The sequence below is a fragment of the Notolepis coatsorum genome, assembly GCF_963971535.1.
Source record: "Notolepis coatsorum genome assembly, chromosome: 3".
Lineage (NCBI taxonomy): Eukaryota > Metazoa > Chordata > Actinopteri > Aulopiformes > Paralepididae > Notolepis > Notolepis coatsorum.
This window is the reverse complement of record NC_140167.1, coordinates 88,884,756-88,900,427: the sequence shown is the minus strand read 5'-3', so window position 1 is coordinate 88,900,427 and position 15,672 is coordinate 88,884,756. Positions and strand designations below refer to the sequence as shown.

The following is a 15,672-nucleotide window of genomic DNA, read 5'->3' as shown; positions in this document are numbered from 1 at the left end:
ACAGAGTAGGGTGGAGACCAAGGGGACAGAGTAGGGTGGAGACCAAGGGGACAGAGTAGGGTGGAGACCAAGGGGACAGAGTAGGGTGGAGACCAAGGGGACAGAGTAGGGTGGAGACCAAGGGGACAGAGTAGGGTGGAGACCAAGGGGACAGAGTAGGGTGGAGACCAAGGGGACAGAGTAGGGTGGAGAGACCAAGGGGACAGAGTAGGGTGTAGACCAAGGGGACATAGGTTTGTAATAGAAAACAATGAGGTCAGTCCAGAGGTATGTTTCGGCGCTCACTTCAAGGAGCACTCGTAGTTCTATCCCAGCCTTAACCTTCTGTAGTGTGGCAGTGAAAGGGTTACAGTGGGTCCATCCTACGCCTCATGGAGATGACATCATGGTGTTCACAGATGAGCCTGTTAAATGGCCTGTGCGTGCGCCACTGTGATGTCATGTTAGGTGATTATGCAAGCCGGCGTAGCCCTCACTTTGATGTCCACCCCGGCAACATGTGATTCCTATATTTTTCGGCTAAGTTATTTACGACTTGTGGTGTGTGGACGGAGAACAGTGAAAAGATCCGCCTGCATTACCAAGCCCTGAGCGGAACTTAATCCTCCAGGGAGCATGACAAGTATGAGTCAGTCGGCATGGAAAATTCACTGTGTGATTTAGAAATTCCCCCCCGAATGCTTCAAGAGCTTTAAGGTCACGCTACATGAGGGAGAGGAAAGGAGTGCCGAACAGATATGACAACATCATGTCCTGTCAGAGGAGATCCATTTCTCATCTCTCCTGGCTCTAATACGGCTCTCATTTCCTCTCCTCTCCTTTCCTCTCTTCCCCTCACATCCCCTCATCTCCTCATCCTACCCCCCTTCCCCTCTTCTCCTGTCTCCTCTCCTCTCCTCTCCTCTCCTCTCCTCCCCTCTCCTCTCCTTTCCTCTCCCCTACTCTCCTTTCCTCACCTCACCTCCCCTCCTCATCCAATCCCCCCCTTCCTCTCTCCTCCTGTCTCCTCTTCTCTCCTCTCATCTCCTACCCTCTCATCTCCTCTCATCTCCTTTCCTCTCCTCTCATCTCCTCTCATCTCCTCTCCTTTCCTCTCTTCTCCCCTCCCCTCCTCTCTTTTCCTTTCCTCTCCTCCCCTCCCCTCACCTCACCTCCCCTCATCTCCTCATCCATCCCACCCCCTTCCCCTCTCCTCCTGTCTCCTCCTCTCCTCTCCTCTCCTCTCCTCTCCTCTCCTCTCCTCTCCTCTCCTCTCCTCTCCTCTCCTCTCCTCTCCTCTCCTCTCCTCTCCTCTCCTCTCCTCTTACAGGTTCATATTAAAGTCACCGTTCCCAAGGGAATAAAGTTTGTGGGCCACCCCGGGAAGCACCACCTGACCAGGAAGAAGTGTGTGTCTCCAGGCGAAGCCACGCCCACGTCCATAGTACTGTCCTTCACTGAGCTGGGGGCTGCTAACATCACAGGTATATACAGATAACTGGGACACATTGAGTCCAATGGGAGCCAAGTCAAGATTCCTGAAGGGAGGTTTTTCAGTACCTTTACATTATGTTGTCTACATTCCCTTTGAATTGCTTGATGAAGTAGAGTCTTACCGTCACCTGAATTACTGTGTGCATTTTTGGGTTATTTTCTTTGTTTTGGTGTGGTTACTTTCACACATCAAATGAACCGAACTAGAGTTTGTTTGTAACCGGACTGAGAACCACCTCTTCAACAAGGCCTGGTTGTTTTGAAAACGAACCGCAGCAAGACGGTAAACAGATCAGGGTTCCATTCAACCACACTGAACAAGGTGGGTAAACAGACCATCGGGCAGGTGTGAAATTGCCCCACTGTGTATTGTCGCCATTGTCCTGATAATAATCTCAATGTTGAGGAGTTGAGGAAAAAGTCTTATACTCTCGTCAAAGCCTCATGCTTCATTTCCTCATTCTATCATGTTCTGGAAGGTTTTAGTTGGTCCTACAGTCATGAAACCTGTTCCACAGAAGAGGGTCAATGCCTATAAATTAAAGTATAAAACTCAAAATTGCCAAATCAAGAGATTCCAGGCGGCAAGATTTTCCCAGCACCCAACAGAATGTTTTATATGCTTTATGAATAAGAATGGGTCATATTGACGAGGGTCTGAATTACAACCTTTAAATAGGTTATTCCTCTGCCATGGCTATGCCTCTACTCTGTGCTATTACACACATGTACTGTTGCTGTTGACATGAGCTGATAGATGACATATCTCTACTGTAATTGAAGCTCGTTCTGATGTTTAAATGTTCAGACGCGTGTTGTATGTTTAAAGTTCCGACGCACGTCGTACGAACCCACAAGGTCTGTCTGCCACTAGTTGTTCACGGAGCAGCCCCAGGAGCTACACCAGTGTGGCGTCAAATGCGAAGTTTGATTCACTGATTTCTAGATTATTTTTAAAGAGTTGTTCATGTTGACATATAGTGACCTGTTACACACACCACACAAATAACATATTGTTGGCATTCCCCTCTTTAAGCAACGGAGAGCTCTCTGCAGGGCTGCCTTGGTATTATGCCTGTCTAAGATAAGATAAGATAAGATAAGATAAGATACGATATTCCTTTATTGATCCCCTTGGGGAAATTCAGGCATCATAGCAGCAGGGGGAGGGGGTGGGGGTGGGTACAGGTAGTAAAAAAGCAGTGTAAACAATATAACAAATCAATATAATTAACTCTGGACATGTGCTTATGGGCAACAAGGTGCAAGATGAGGGCATGTATGCCCTCTCAGTTATATTTGCCCTACAATAAATAGTTACAATATATAATCTAATAATCCAATAATCTAAATCTAATCTAATATATAATCCAAAAAAAACGAAATGCTAAAATGCTAAATGCTATAGGCCGGCCTTTGGCCCCAGTCAGGAGCGTTGTGCTGGCTGGGGGGGATATAGCTGTATGTGATGATCCGGTCACCCACCCAGAGTTAGGAACGGTCCCCTCCTCCAGAGTGCGGGATGTGGGAACAAAGCAGGGGAGCAGCAGGGGAGGACCCAGAGCCTGGCTGTGACACTCAGTGGCATGTTGATGAGTTTGCGGGTCGCTGGCGGTCAATGGGGGCCCCCCGCGGGGCCCTGGTCCCCTGACCCCTGGTCTTTCCCTCTCACTACACACGCACAAAAGAGACCCCGCTGGCACAGGGCCACGTTTCCAACGTGCTCCTCTCTGCTGCGAGGGAACGGGAAGTCCTCTTTACAGACATGTTGGTGTTGTGTAATGTATGCTGTTGTGATGGACGTGCATCACAACTTCCATCGCTGTCGCCTTCAGACTGCCAGGGTTCGCACAAGGTCCTCGAAGTGCTTAAAGTGCTTGGTTTTTTGACCAAAAAAAGTCAAGGCCTGGAATTCTTTGAAAACAGCTAATCTTTTAACAAGGTGCTTAAAAAGTCATTGAAATTCAAATCAACCATTCGCATTGAAAGTTTTGTTCATCCATGATAAAAAAAATTCTGAATCAAGAAATATAATTTCTCCATTTAAAGTGCAACTGATCGATTGATTAATTGTCGGAAATTGGTTTTGAGCCATACATATTGGATCCGTTTTTCTTTTATATATATATATATAAAAATGCATTTAAAAGAAAAATAGTGCTTGGAAAAGTACTTGAAAGTCCTTGAATTTCTTTTTGCAATGTCTGTCGGAACCCTGGACTGCTGTTTCGTTTTTTACACGCCCCACGTTGAAGTCTTCTCAAAAATATCTTCAATTCTTTTGTGCATTTCTAATGGCTTATACGCACAGTGTCAGAAAACGATGTTACAAAAAGAAACATGTACATTACAGAGAGATTAAGCCTGGTTTTATTCTCCCTCCGCCCCAATAGCTCGTGCCATCGCCTACAGTGAGCCAAGCTGCTGTTCAGATGGACTCCACACGAGCAAAACAGGCAAAAACTCGGACGACGTGGATGACAGAAGGACCCCCACCGGCCTGGACTACGTCCGCAGGACAGTGTTGGTGGAGGTGAGCGAACAGAGGCCAGGAGGAGGAGGCTGGTGTTACTGCGTTACCTATTCAAGTTCAAGTTCAAGTTCTTTAATAGTTGTCATACAGAAGTACAGAATACTTTCATACAAAATGCTTCTTACTGTTACGCTCCAGAGACTGTGCTAGACAAGATAGTATCAAATAACATAATAACATAATATAGCATGAATTTAGAAGAAGAAAATGAGGTCACAGTGTTCGGTATAGACATATGTACAATGTTCTGAGTTACCATATAATATACAATACACAATACTATGCAGTGTACTAATGTACAGTACTATCTATTGTATTTAGAAACCTTTGTAAGACTTGTATCTCCCCTCCCCCATTCTCGCTTCCTCTCTTTTCTCTCTCTTCTTATCTCTCCACATACACGTGTGAAAACGGAATATGACTATGATATTTCAAGCTCTGAGCCTTGACATTTAGCCCATTTTCATACTAGCGCTCGTTTCCATATGCTTTTTCTTTTGCTGTTGTTGTTCTTGGCTCTATTCTATTTAAATCTTTCAAAAATGTTCTTATGTATCCCAGTTGCTATTGTATGTACATATTTGTGTTTTATTACACGTATATGTACATACATACCAACTATTTGCCTGTTTTATTCTCATGCCATCGATCATCCATAGCAACACTATTATCACTGACATCCAAGTAGGGGGATCCCCCCTTGAACGGCCCTTCTAAGGTTTCTCTTCTCCACATCGCCTGTGGTGCTTTTTTCCTATTGCTAGGTTTTTTGTGAGTTTTTCCTTACCTTCGCTGGGGTATGTCTGGGAGTGTTGCATTTATTTATTTTACATTTATTTTTGCATTTCATGGTGGGTTTTTGTTCTTGATTTATTGTAATGTTTCTTCTTGACTTGTTTAAAGAAGACTTGTACAGAACAGTTTTAAGTACCTCGGAGTCCACATATCCGAGGACTTGACATGGATCACACACATTGACAGTGTTGTGAAGAAGGCACGGCAACGCCTCTACTTCCTCAGGCGCCTAAGGAAGTTCCAAGTCAGTCAGAAGATCCTTAAGAACTTCTACTCATGCACAATAGACTGGCAATATCACCTCCTGGTTTTGGAATAGCACCGCACAAGACCGTAGCAGACTACAGAGAGTGGCCCGTTCAGCCGAACGCACAATTGGAGGGGGGCTTCCCACTCTCCAGGACATTTACAACAAGCGGTGCATGGGTAAGGCTAAGAGAATTATCAAAGACTCCAGCCACCCAAACAACTGCCTCTTTGAACTGCTGCGGTCAGGCAAGCGATACCGGAGTCTCATGGCAAGCACAGAGAGACTCAGAAGAAGCTTCTATCCTCAGGCCATCAGGATGCTCAATGCTCAATGAACAATAACACTATGTAACAACCATCAAATGCATGTAACAACCATCAAATGCACTCACAGCACACACATCCACACGCACACACTCACTTTAAACAAACAACTCACCCCACTTTAACCACTTTAGTACACCTATAAAGCACACTTTATATTTATTGGTAAAATATTTGCACTACAACCCATACCTCATTACACCTTACTGTAAATTGTACCTAAATTGTACCTCATCCCATTTCTGCTTTGCACTGTATAGTATATTGTATTGTAACTCAGTTACTTCTACTCTGCATTGTACATTGTATATATGTATATACTGAACACTTTTGTCTACGTACTTGACTTCTATTTTATACTTGCTATACTTATTTTATACTTATCTATTTCTGTATAGCACAGTCTCTGGAGCGTAACAGAAAGAAGCATTTTGTATAAAAGTATTCTGTACTTCTGTATGACAACTAATAAAGAAAACTTGAAAACTTGAGAAAACTACAGCCCATGGGGACATTACCATGTGATTTCGGGCTTTACAAATACATTTGATTTGATTCTCTCATTCACTCTCCTCTCTCATTCTCTCTCCTTTCAGCCAGAAGGGCTTCCCAGGGAATATACCTACAGCGTCTTCTTCTGTCCCAATGGTTAGTACAGCGCTGTATTATTATTATTATTATTATTATTATTATTATTATTATTATTATTATTATTATTATTATTATTATTATTATTATTATTATTATTATTATTATTATTATTATTATTATTATTATTATTATTATTATTATTATTATTATTATTATTATTATTATTATTATTATTATTATTATTATTATTATTATTATTATTATTATTATTATTATTACTACTGTTATTCTTTTTATTATTCATAGTCTCCTTGGCCTGTTTACACATAATATCTTTACCAGCATGGAGCCATTACCTTTAAGCGTGTGTATGTCACAGAATTTCCCCAAGGGGATTAATAAAGTATCTATCTATCTATCTATCTATCTATCTATCTATCTATCTATCTATCTATCTATCTATCTATCTATCTATCTATCTATCTATCTATCTATCTATCTATCTATCTATCTATCTATCTATCTATCTATCTATCTATCTATCTATCCATCCATCCATCCATCCATCCATCCATCCATCCATCCATCCATCCATCCATCCATCCATCCATCCATCCATCCATCCATCCATCCATCCATCCATCCATCCATCCATCCATCCATCCATCCATCCATCCATCCATCCATCCATCCATCCATCCATCCATCCATCCATCCATCCATCCATCCATCCATCCATCCATCCATCCATCCATACATCCATCCATCCATCCATCCATCCATCCATCCATCCATCCATCCACCCACCCACCCACCCACCCACCCACCCCTATCTATCTAAGCCTTTGAACCTGACTATTACCTAACATGTGGCTCCTGTTTCCCTTCTCAGAGAGGATTCACATCTCCACACCCAACAAGTACGAGTACCAGTATGTCAAAAAGCCAGCCAAGATGATCCAGTTCGAGGTAGCCGTGAAGACCCACAACGATGCCCACTTCGCCCTCTCTGCCAGTCCCCACGACAGCGCAGAGATGCTGGAGGTTGTCCTGGGGGGCAGGCAGAACACCCGCTCCTGGATCTCTCTGGGCAAGATGGGCGAGCCGCTGGTCAGTGCCGCCACGCTGGGCATTCTGTCCTGGGACGAGTTCCGCAGCTTCTGGATCAGCTGGAAGGGTGCGGTGGTGCAGGTAGGGGGATTAGACACTCGACAGGATAAATATCTACGTAAATGTAAGGGTTTATTCTTACGAGGACAGATACAACCACAATGACATATTGCAAGTAACTGCCTGTTGTGTTCTACTTAGCTATATATGTGTGTGTGTGTAAAAACCTGCTTGTATTGAAAAGTAACTAACATTAGCTAAGTAGAACACAACAGGCAGTTACTTGCAATATGTCATTGTGGTTGTGTATATAGGGTTAGGTGCCCATGCTCAGGGGCACGTCGGCAGGTTGTGCTTTAGCTCTGTAAATCTGTTGGTCCGAGGGAAGTTCTTTCATTTTTTTTTTTTTTTTTTTTGACTTTCTGTATTTTTCACCCATCCCAATTTAGTCGTTATGACAATTAGCTTCCTGGTCATTGCGCGCATTGCCCCACTGTCGGCCTGGGGAGGGTGTAGACTAGTATTACATGCCTCCTCCGATACATGTGGAGTCGCCAGACGCTTCTTTTCACCTGACAGCGAGGAGTTTCACTGGGGGAACGTAACGCGTGCGGAGGTTCACACTATTTCCCCCAGATCCCCTCCCTGCTGAACAGGGAGCAGTAGGAGTCGCAGTTTACAACGACCAGGACACATACACACCCCACCGGCTTCCCACCCGCTATCACTTCCAATTATGTTAGTAGGGACGACTGACCAAGCCGGAGGTACCGCTGACAGCTGGATTTGATCCCATTTGAGTCTCTGTGGTGGTAGGCGAGTGCTTAGTCCACTGCGCTACCCAGCCGCGCCTATCGAAGGTCAATTCTGATCTGGAACATGAGGTCACGATGTTGGGCGGCTCTACCCTCTGCTATGCTGAGGCTCCTGTGGGTTGAGTACTGGTCGAATAGCAGCGTGCGGTTTAGAGTGGGAGGCTGGTGCAACGGTGCATGGGTTGTTTAGGGGCAGAAGGGCTGAATGTACAGCGTATAGCTGGACGGAGGGCCGAGTGGGGCAGGGAGAACGCTGTACTGGGGGCAAGAGAGGGGGCCGTTCATTCACTGTTTAGGGGGTAGGAGAGAGAGAGGTGGAGAGAGAGAGAGAGAGAGAAGGAAGGTGGAGAAGGAGAGAGTTAGTAGGAAGGTGGAGAGAGAGAGAAGGAAGGTGGAGAGAGAGAGAAGGAAGGTGGAGAAAGAGAGAGACAGAGAGAGAGAGAGAGAGACTAGGTCAGGCCGTATGTTAGTGACTGGCGCCACTTTTACTGGTGTGCCTTTCTTGGTCGGGTCACGCTTTAACAGGGCTGATGTCAGCGAGGACACTCTGTGATCCGTGGCCCGGGACTCGCATGGAGCTGGCTGGCTGGCACAGCCCCCCAGCCCTGAGTCCCGAGCCCCCCAGCCTCCAGCCCTGAGCCCCCCAGCCCAGAGCCCCCAGCCCCAGCCCCCAGTCCCTCCCAGCATTAGTCTCGCACCACTCACCAGAGGGAGCAATTAATTAAAAGCCCGCTGTAGAACGGCGTATATTACAGCCCAATAATATGCATTTATTGTCTCACAGGCTGATCGGGGGGCGCTCGGGTCGGATGAGCCGCGGGGCTCAGCTGTGCACGGTCGTTTGGTTTAATATGATTACCGAATCAAACCCAGGAATACGCGAGAGGAAATGTGCTCTAAATGTGCTCTAAAGGTGCTCTAAAGGTGCTCTAAATGTGCTCTAAATGTGCTCTAAAGGTGCTCTAAAGGTGCTCGAAAGGTGCTCTAAATGTGCTCTAAATGTGCTCTAAATGTGTTCTAAAGGTGCTCTGTGAGTAGAAGGTGAATCGACCTGGCATATGGACATGATTAGTGCCCCAGTACGGTGCGATCCAAGAACAACACCGGTTGCTTTTTTTTAAGTCGACTCGTTGCTTTTGTCGTTGACTTTCACAGTAACAGCGGTCCTGTATTTCTGGTGAATGTTTGAGTTTGATCCTCAGATCCATGTTTCTCTTCCCATTGCTGTGTAAACAGAAAGTATCATTGTGCAGATTAGCTTGTAAATTATATAATTTTTTATTTTTATTTTTTTTTAAATGTGTCATTGCAATTGCCGGTTGATAAAAGACGAGGCGTTGACATTTATCAATTTAATTTATAATCACTGAAATTAAGAGAAATGTATATTTACAATCAGCATATAATAATCATAATTTCAATGCAGCACATTTTCAATGATAGTGAATGGTAGTCCCCCCCCCCCCACACACACACACTACAACTAGATGCATTCTGATTACTTAGTTCCATCATAATGAAATTCAGTAGGTCAATTGGTCTTTTAGGAGCATTCATTAACCAGTGTATGTCTCTGGGTGATCTGCCATAGGTGGGCCATGGCCTGCAACCATCCAATGAGTCGCTGATCCTGCAGTGGGCGGGACCCCTCCCTGGACAGGTTGGAATCTGGAATGTGATATCTATACATGTAATTTACCCTTGGGCATTATTAAAGGATTGATTGATTGATTGATTGATCTATTGATTCCTTCAGGTGCGTCACATAGGCTTCTCGACAGGCTGGGGCTCAGTGGGGGAGTTTAAGATCTGGAGGAAGGAGGATTCGGATGAGAACCACAACGAGGCCTTCACCCTGGGAGTCCCTCACAACGTGGTGCCTGGCTCCGAGAAGGCCACCGCGTCCATGATCGGTGAGTGTGTGTGGTGAGTGTGTGTGTGTGTGTGTGTGTGTGTGTGTGTGTGTGTGTGTGTGTGTGTGTGTGTGTGTGTGTGTGTGTGTGGTGTGTGTGTGTGTGTGTGTGTGTGTGTGTGTGTGTGTGGTGTGTGTGTGTGTGTGTGTGTGGTGTGTGTGTGTGTGTGTGTGTGTGTGTGTGTGTGTGTGTGTGTGTGTGTGTGTGTGTGTGTGTGTGTGTGCGTGCGTGCGTGCGTGTGTGTGTGCACGGATGCGCATATGTGCATATTTGCCTGCATGGTGCAAGAACGTCACCTTATCCATTATAGCCACAATGCTGTGTCATTCATAGACTGTAAATAGATCAGGACTATTGCCCTCCAGTGTTGCATTGTCATATAAATATTTGTGTGTGTGTGCGTGTACGTGTGCGTGTGCGCGCGTGTGTGTGTGTGTGCGCGTGTGTGTGTGTGTGTGTGTGTGCGTATGTGTGTGTGTGTGTGTGTGTGTGTGTGTGTGTGTGTGTGCGTATTGTGTGTGTGTGTGTGTGTGTGTGTGTGTGTGTGTGTGTGTGTGTGTGTGTGTGTGTGTGTGTGTGCGTGCTCTGGGTGTGTGTCAGGGGATGTGATGGGGCCGACCTTGAACAACCTGGACAAGCTGCTCCGGCTGCCCTTCGGCTGCGGGGAGCAGAACATGATCCACTTCGCCCCCAACGTCTTCGTGTTGAAGTACCTGCAGAAGACCCGGCAGCTCGGCCCAGAGGTGGAGACCGAGGCCACCGACTACCTGCTGCAAGGTGACCTGAACTAGGGATGAGTTCCAATCCAGCTGTCAGCGGTACCTCCGGCTTGGTCGGTCGTCCATACCGACACAATTGGCAGTGTTAGCGGGTGGGAAGCCGGTGGGGTGTGTGTCCTGGTCGTTGTAAACAGCGACTCCTACAGGTCGGTCGGGGCGCCTGCTCAGCGAGGAAGGGATCTGGGGGAAGTAGTGTGTGAGCCTCCCACGCGCTACGCTCCCCCGGTGAGAGTCCTCGCTGTTGGGTGAAAAGAAGCGGCTGGCTGACTCCACATGTATCGGAGGAGACATGTGATAGTCTTCAACCCTCCCTAGGCCGGCAAGTGGGGGGCAAATGCGCACAATGACCAGGAAGGGAGGGAAGGGAATTGGCATAACGACTAAATTGGGATGGGAGAAAAATACAGAAAAAGGGGGAGAACAAGTAGATAAAAAAAATTAATTTTCTAATAGTCGTGTCTCCACATTCGATTTTCATGTCAGAGTCGAAAAATATATATATAATAAATATATTTTTAATTTAATTATTTAATTATTTTTAAGTGAAGCAAACCATTCTTATTTAGTAATACATTCTTTTATATTTAGAGGCAGCCTAATTTTCATAGCCTAATTGATCTAAAAGATTCACATGCTACTGTTTCTGTTTGTTTATTAAAACCGGTTGATAGGCCAATGCACTGCTGTTATTATAGGCTACGATGGTGAATGGTGTCATTTTGATTTATTGTCGGTCAGCTGAGCCGATCAACGTTCCGAAGGATTATCATTCTGAAGTGCCTATTTATGTGCAATACCCGTTGATTTTAATGATCCATTATATTAAAAAGAATAACTGAATTTAACTGAAACTGAACATTTTAACTGAATTTAAACTGAAACATAAAATAACAATTTCGAAAAACGAATATTTGAATATTCGAACAGTAGACTATTCAAAAATAATTTTGGTCAGTCATGCCCATCCCTAACCTGAACCCACACTGTCACCTCTTTATCACCGACTACTAGTGGTGGGGGGAAATATTGATACGTAGCAGTATCGCGATACTGTATCGATACAGGGACGCCAAGCATAGATATTTAATTATTTATTTATATATATATAAAAAAATATATATATATATATATCTCTTTTTTTTGTAGTATTTTTTCTTTTTTGTATAAGGAAGTTGCATTGTTCATTTCAATACCTGTAATAGTACAGTAGTCCACACACACACACACACACACACACACACACACACACACACACACACACACACACACACACACACACACACACACACACACGTGTGCATTCAGTTAAGTTGGAATATGACTGTAATACAAACAGTTCAGTTTGTCAGGTACATGCAACACAGATTACAGTGTTTACATCTGTCTGCTTGAGAAAATACCATGTTCTGCAATAAAATGATTGAAGTGAGATGAACAGACTGAACTTTATTTTATTAGATAAAACATGTTGACAAAGTTTTACTTTGCAGTTGAAAAAAGGTAATAAATCGCAATATATCGCAATATTAATATCGCAATACTCAGCACATCGCAATATATTTAGTATCGCAATACTATCGCATCGTGACTCAAGTATCGTGATAATATCGTATCGTGATTCCCACCCCTACTAACTACCTGCTGCAAGGTACCTGAACACACGCTGTCACGTCACGTTATTATATTTGACAGAATTAGCCTTTTCTGTATGTACCATCCCGTTGATTTATTATCTGTAACTCAGTGTCAGTGGGGACAGAAGTCGTATGACCAATAATCTTATTAGAAACTGGGTCCAACTCGGTGGCTCCGCGACCCACTGGATCTGGATGATCGTTCACATACAATGAGCCTTCATGGACCGGTCCCGGGTCAAGGTCTGCATGAGGACCCTGGTGTTATAAACACGAGGACTGGTGGAAGAGTGGCTCATCTAATGAGACACGTCAACACTGACGGGAAAAGTACTCAAGATGGAAGTTATTTTGTAGAAATTAATTTCTCTATTGACCTGTGCTTGCCTCTGCACCCCCCCCCCCCCATCCCCTCTCTCTCCCTCCCTCCCTGTGCTTGCCTCTGCACCCCCCCCCTCTCTCACCCTCCCTCCCTGTGCTTGCCTCTGCACCCCCCCCCCCCCCACCCCCTCTCTATCCCTCCCTCCCTGTGCTTGCCTCTGCACCCCCCCCCCCTCTCTCCCTCCCTCCCTCCCTGTGCTTGCCTCTGCACCCCCCCCCCCCTCTCTCTCTCTCCCTCCCTCCCTGTGCTTGCCTCTGCACCCCCCCCCCCCCCCCCCCCTCCCTGTTGCCAGGCTACCAGAGGCAGCTGACCTACAAGAGACAGGATGGGTCATACAGTGCCTTTGGAGAGAGAGATTCATCGGGCAGTATGTGGTAAGTCAGTCAAACTAACTTTGCACGCATCACCCACCGGGGCAGGGGGCATACATTCTGTACATACATACTGTACATATATACGTATATTTCAATTTCAATTAAATTCACAATGTTTTATTGCCAATCAAACAGTTTGAAAATAATTTAAAAACATTGCCGTCTAACGTTTGGCCGTTTTGGTGTTAAAGGCTGTGGAAGAGTTTTTTTTTTGACACATGTTATATTATATGTACATATACATTACAATATACCTTACAATATACATTACAGCACATAATGGCTGTGACAGTGAGAGTAACCGTTGACGTCGTTCACACATGTACACGTCTTGATCCCGGTTGTGCGGCGCTGCATTCCTCCACATGAACCCGTAGTGGGTCACCGGCCAAAGCAGTGACATTCTTATCAGCGGTGCAGTACGTTGTTCTCAGATTACTGAGTTAAATCAGTCTCGAGTTTTTCCTCTGTGAGTGTTTATTTCATGTTTACTCTCTCCAGAGGCCGGCAGGCAGCCATAACCGTCTCGTAATGTTTCGAGGAGTGAAACGAGACTCTGAATGAGGGGCTCCAATGTTCCAATGCTTGCACATTCAGACCTAATCGCAATGTGCATAATACTGTACCTCCGCTTGATTTATTAGCCCGAGGTGGATATTATGATATTTAATAGAGCTGAGGCTGTGAAACAGCAGGTTACATAAACCACTGAGAATCTCAACACAAACTGCATCCCTGAGGTCGGCTGGGCTCCCATGATTTATTTGCAGTTAGATAGGGTTCATTTTCATTCGTACTCTGCAGGCCCCTTGCTGCCTTGGCCCCATAGAGTCTTAATGCTACCAGTGGACACTGGGCTTGAGGGGTCTGGCCCCATCGAGTCTTAATGCTACCAGTGGACACTGGGCTTGAGGGGTCTGGCCCCATCGAGTGTTAATGCTACCAGTGGACACTGGGCTTGAGGGGTCTGGCCCCATCGAGTCTTAATGCTACCAGTGGACACTGGGCTTGAGGGGTCTGGCCCCATCAAGTGTTAATGCTACCAGTGGACACTGGGCTTGAGGGGTCTGGCCCCATCGAGTCTTAATGCTACCAGTGGACACTGGGCTTGAGGGGTCTGGCCCCATCGAGTGTTAATGCTACCAGTGGACACTGGGCTTGAGGGGTCTGGCCCCATCGAGTGTTAATGCTACCAGTGGACACTGGGCTTGAGGGGTCTGGCCCCATCGAGTCTTAATGCTACCAGTGGACACTGGGCTTGAGGGGTCTGGCCCCATCGAGTCTTAATGCTACCAGTGGACACTGGGCTTGAGGGGTCTGGCCCCATCGAGTCTTAATGCTACCAGCGGACACTGGGCTTGAGGGGTCTGGCCCCATCGAGTCTTAATGCTACCAGTGGACACTGGGCTTGAGGGGTCTGGCCCCATCGAGTCTTAATGCTACCAGTGGACACTGGGCTTGAGGGGTCTGGCCCCATCGAGTGTTAATGCTACCAGTGGACACTGGGCTTGAGGGGTCTGGCCCCATAGAGTCTTAATGCTACCAGTGGACACTGGGCTTGAGGGGTCTGGCCCCATCGAGTCTTAATGCTACCAGCGGACACTGGGCTTGAGGGGTCTGGCCCCATAGAGTCTTAATGCTACCAGTGGACACTGGGCTTGAGGGGTCTGGCCCCATCGAGTCTTAATGCTACTCTCTACCAAACCACTCATTATTTTTTATTTTTATTTTTTTTCGTGGCTAGAAAGTAGAAGTGGGGCACATTTCAGCTCTGGGGTTGGAGCGGGCCGACTGCCAGGGGGCATTTATAAACAAGTCTTGTTAGTGACCCGACGATGACTGATATGTTGAAACGTTGGCTTGAATAAATAATGTTGGCTTTAATAAATAATGTTTTCTTTAATAAATAACGCTGACTTTAACAAATAACGTTTGCTTTAATAAATAACGCTTGCTTCGCTGCGAGTGTGCGACTACCTTCTTTGGCTTTGCAACATTTGAAGCCGCAAGCTTTGCTCTTGGATTCCTGTTGGGCGGACATGAAGCTGATTTAACTTTAAAGGACTGGTGTTGAGGGTTTTCTCGAAGCCCGGGGGGTAACATGTACAGGCCATGGGCACAACGCAGATGGTGAACCTTCGGTAAACCTGCTGCAACGTACACTTTATGACTCCATGAGCGATGTGTTTTATACATCTCAAACAACCCAGCTTTTGTTTCACGTCCAGAGCTAGCCAGTAGAGCAGGCCATTTATTGCCCCGGCTTAAAAGTCTTAATGCAGTGTTAATGTATTCCAGCTTGTAAAAATGTATCTGAGCGGAAATTGTCAGGCCTGGTGAAGAGACTGAACATAATGACATGGCAGGCGGTGAGGTTGTGGTGTGTGCGGTGTGTCGGTGCCTCCTGTTCTAGCGCTAGAGAGGAGGGTACAACTCTGACTTCATGTAGAACACACAGCATGCTGAGCACCAGAGGGGGTTCTCAGCTCTTAGGAATACTGTGTGTGTGGTGTGTGTGTGTGTGTGTGTGTGTGTGTGTGTGTGTGTGTGTGTGTGTGTGTGTGTGTGTGTGTGTGTGTGTGTGTGTGTGTGTGTGTGTGTGTGTGTGTGTGTGTGTGTGTGTGTGTGTGTGTGTGTGTGTGTGTGTGTGTGTGTGTGTGTGTGTGTGTGTGTGTGTGTGTGTGTGTGTGTGTGTGTGTG

The 15,672-nt window shown here is 45.9% G+C and overlaps 1 protein-coding gene across 2 annotated transcripts in view; it reads left to right on the top strand.

Annotated features, from left to right (window-relative positions):
- The window catches only part of cpamd8 (C3 and PZP like alpha-2-macroglobulin domain containing 8), a 130,646-nt gene that overhangs the window by 38,122 nt on the left and 76,852 nt on the right, over positions 1-15,672 (top strand). For both annotated transcript variants that reach the window (XM_084311559.1, XM_084311558.1), the window contains exons 21-28: positions 1,310-1,463; positions 3,867-4,006; positions 5,971-6,022; positions 6,858-7,156; positions 9,482-9,550; positions 9,647-9,803; positions 10,404-10,580; positions 12,891-12,972. In XM_084311559.1, the coding sequence (XP_084167685.1) occupies positions 1,310-1,463; positions 3,867-4,006; positions 5,971-6,022; positions 6,858-7,156; positions 9,482-9,550; positions 9,647-9,803; positions 10,404-10,580; positions 12,891-12,972 (1,130 nt within the window). The remainder of the gene's footprint in view (positions 1-1,309; positions 1,464-3,866; positions 4,007-5,970; positions 6,023-6,857; positions 7,157-9,481; positions 9,551-9,646; positions 9,804-10,403; positions 10,581-12,890; positions 12,973-15,672) is intronic.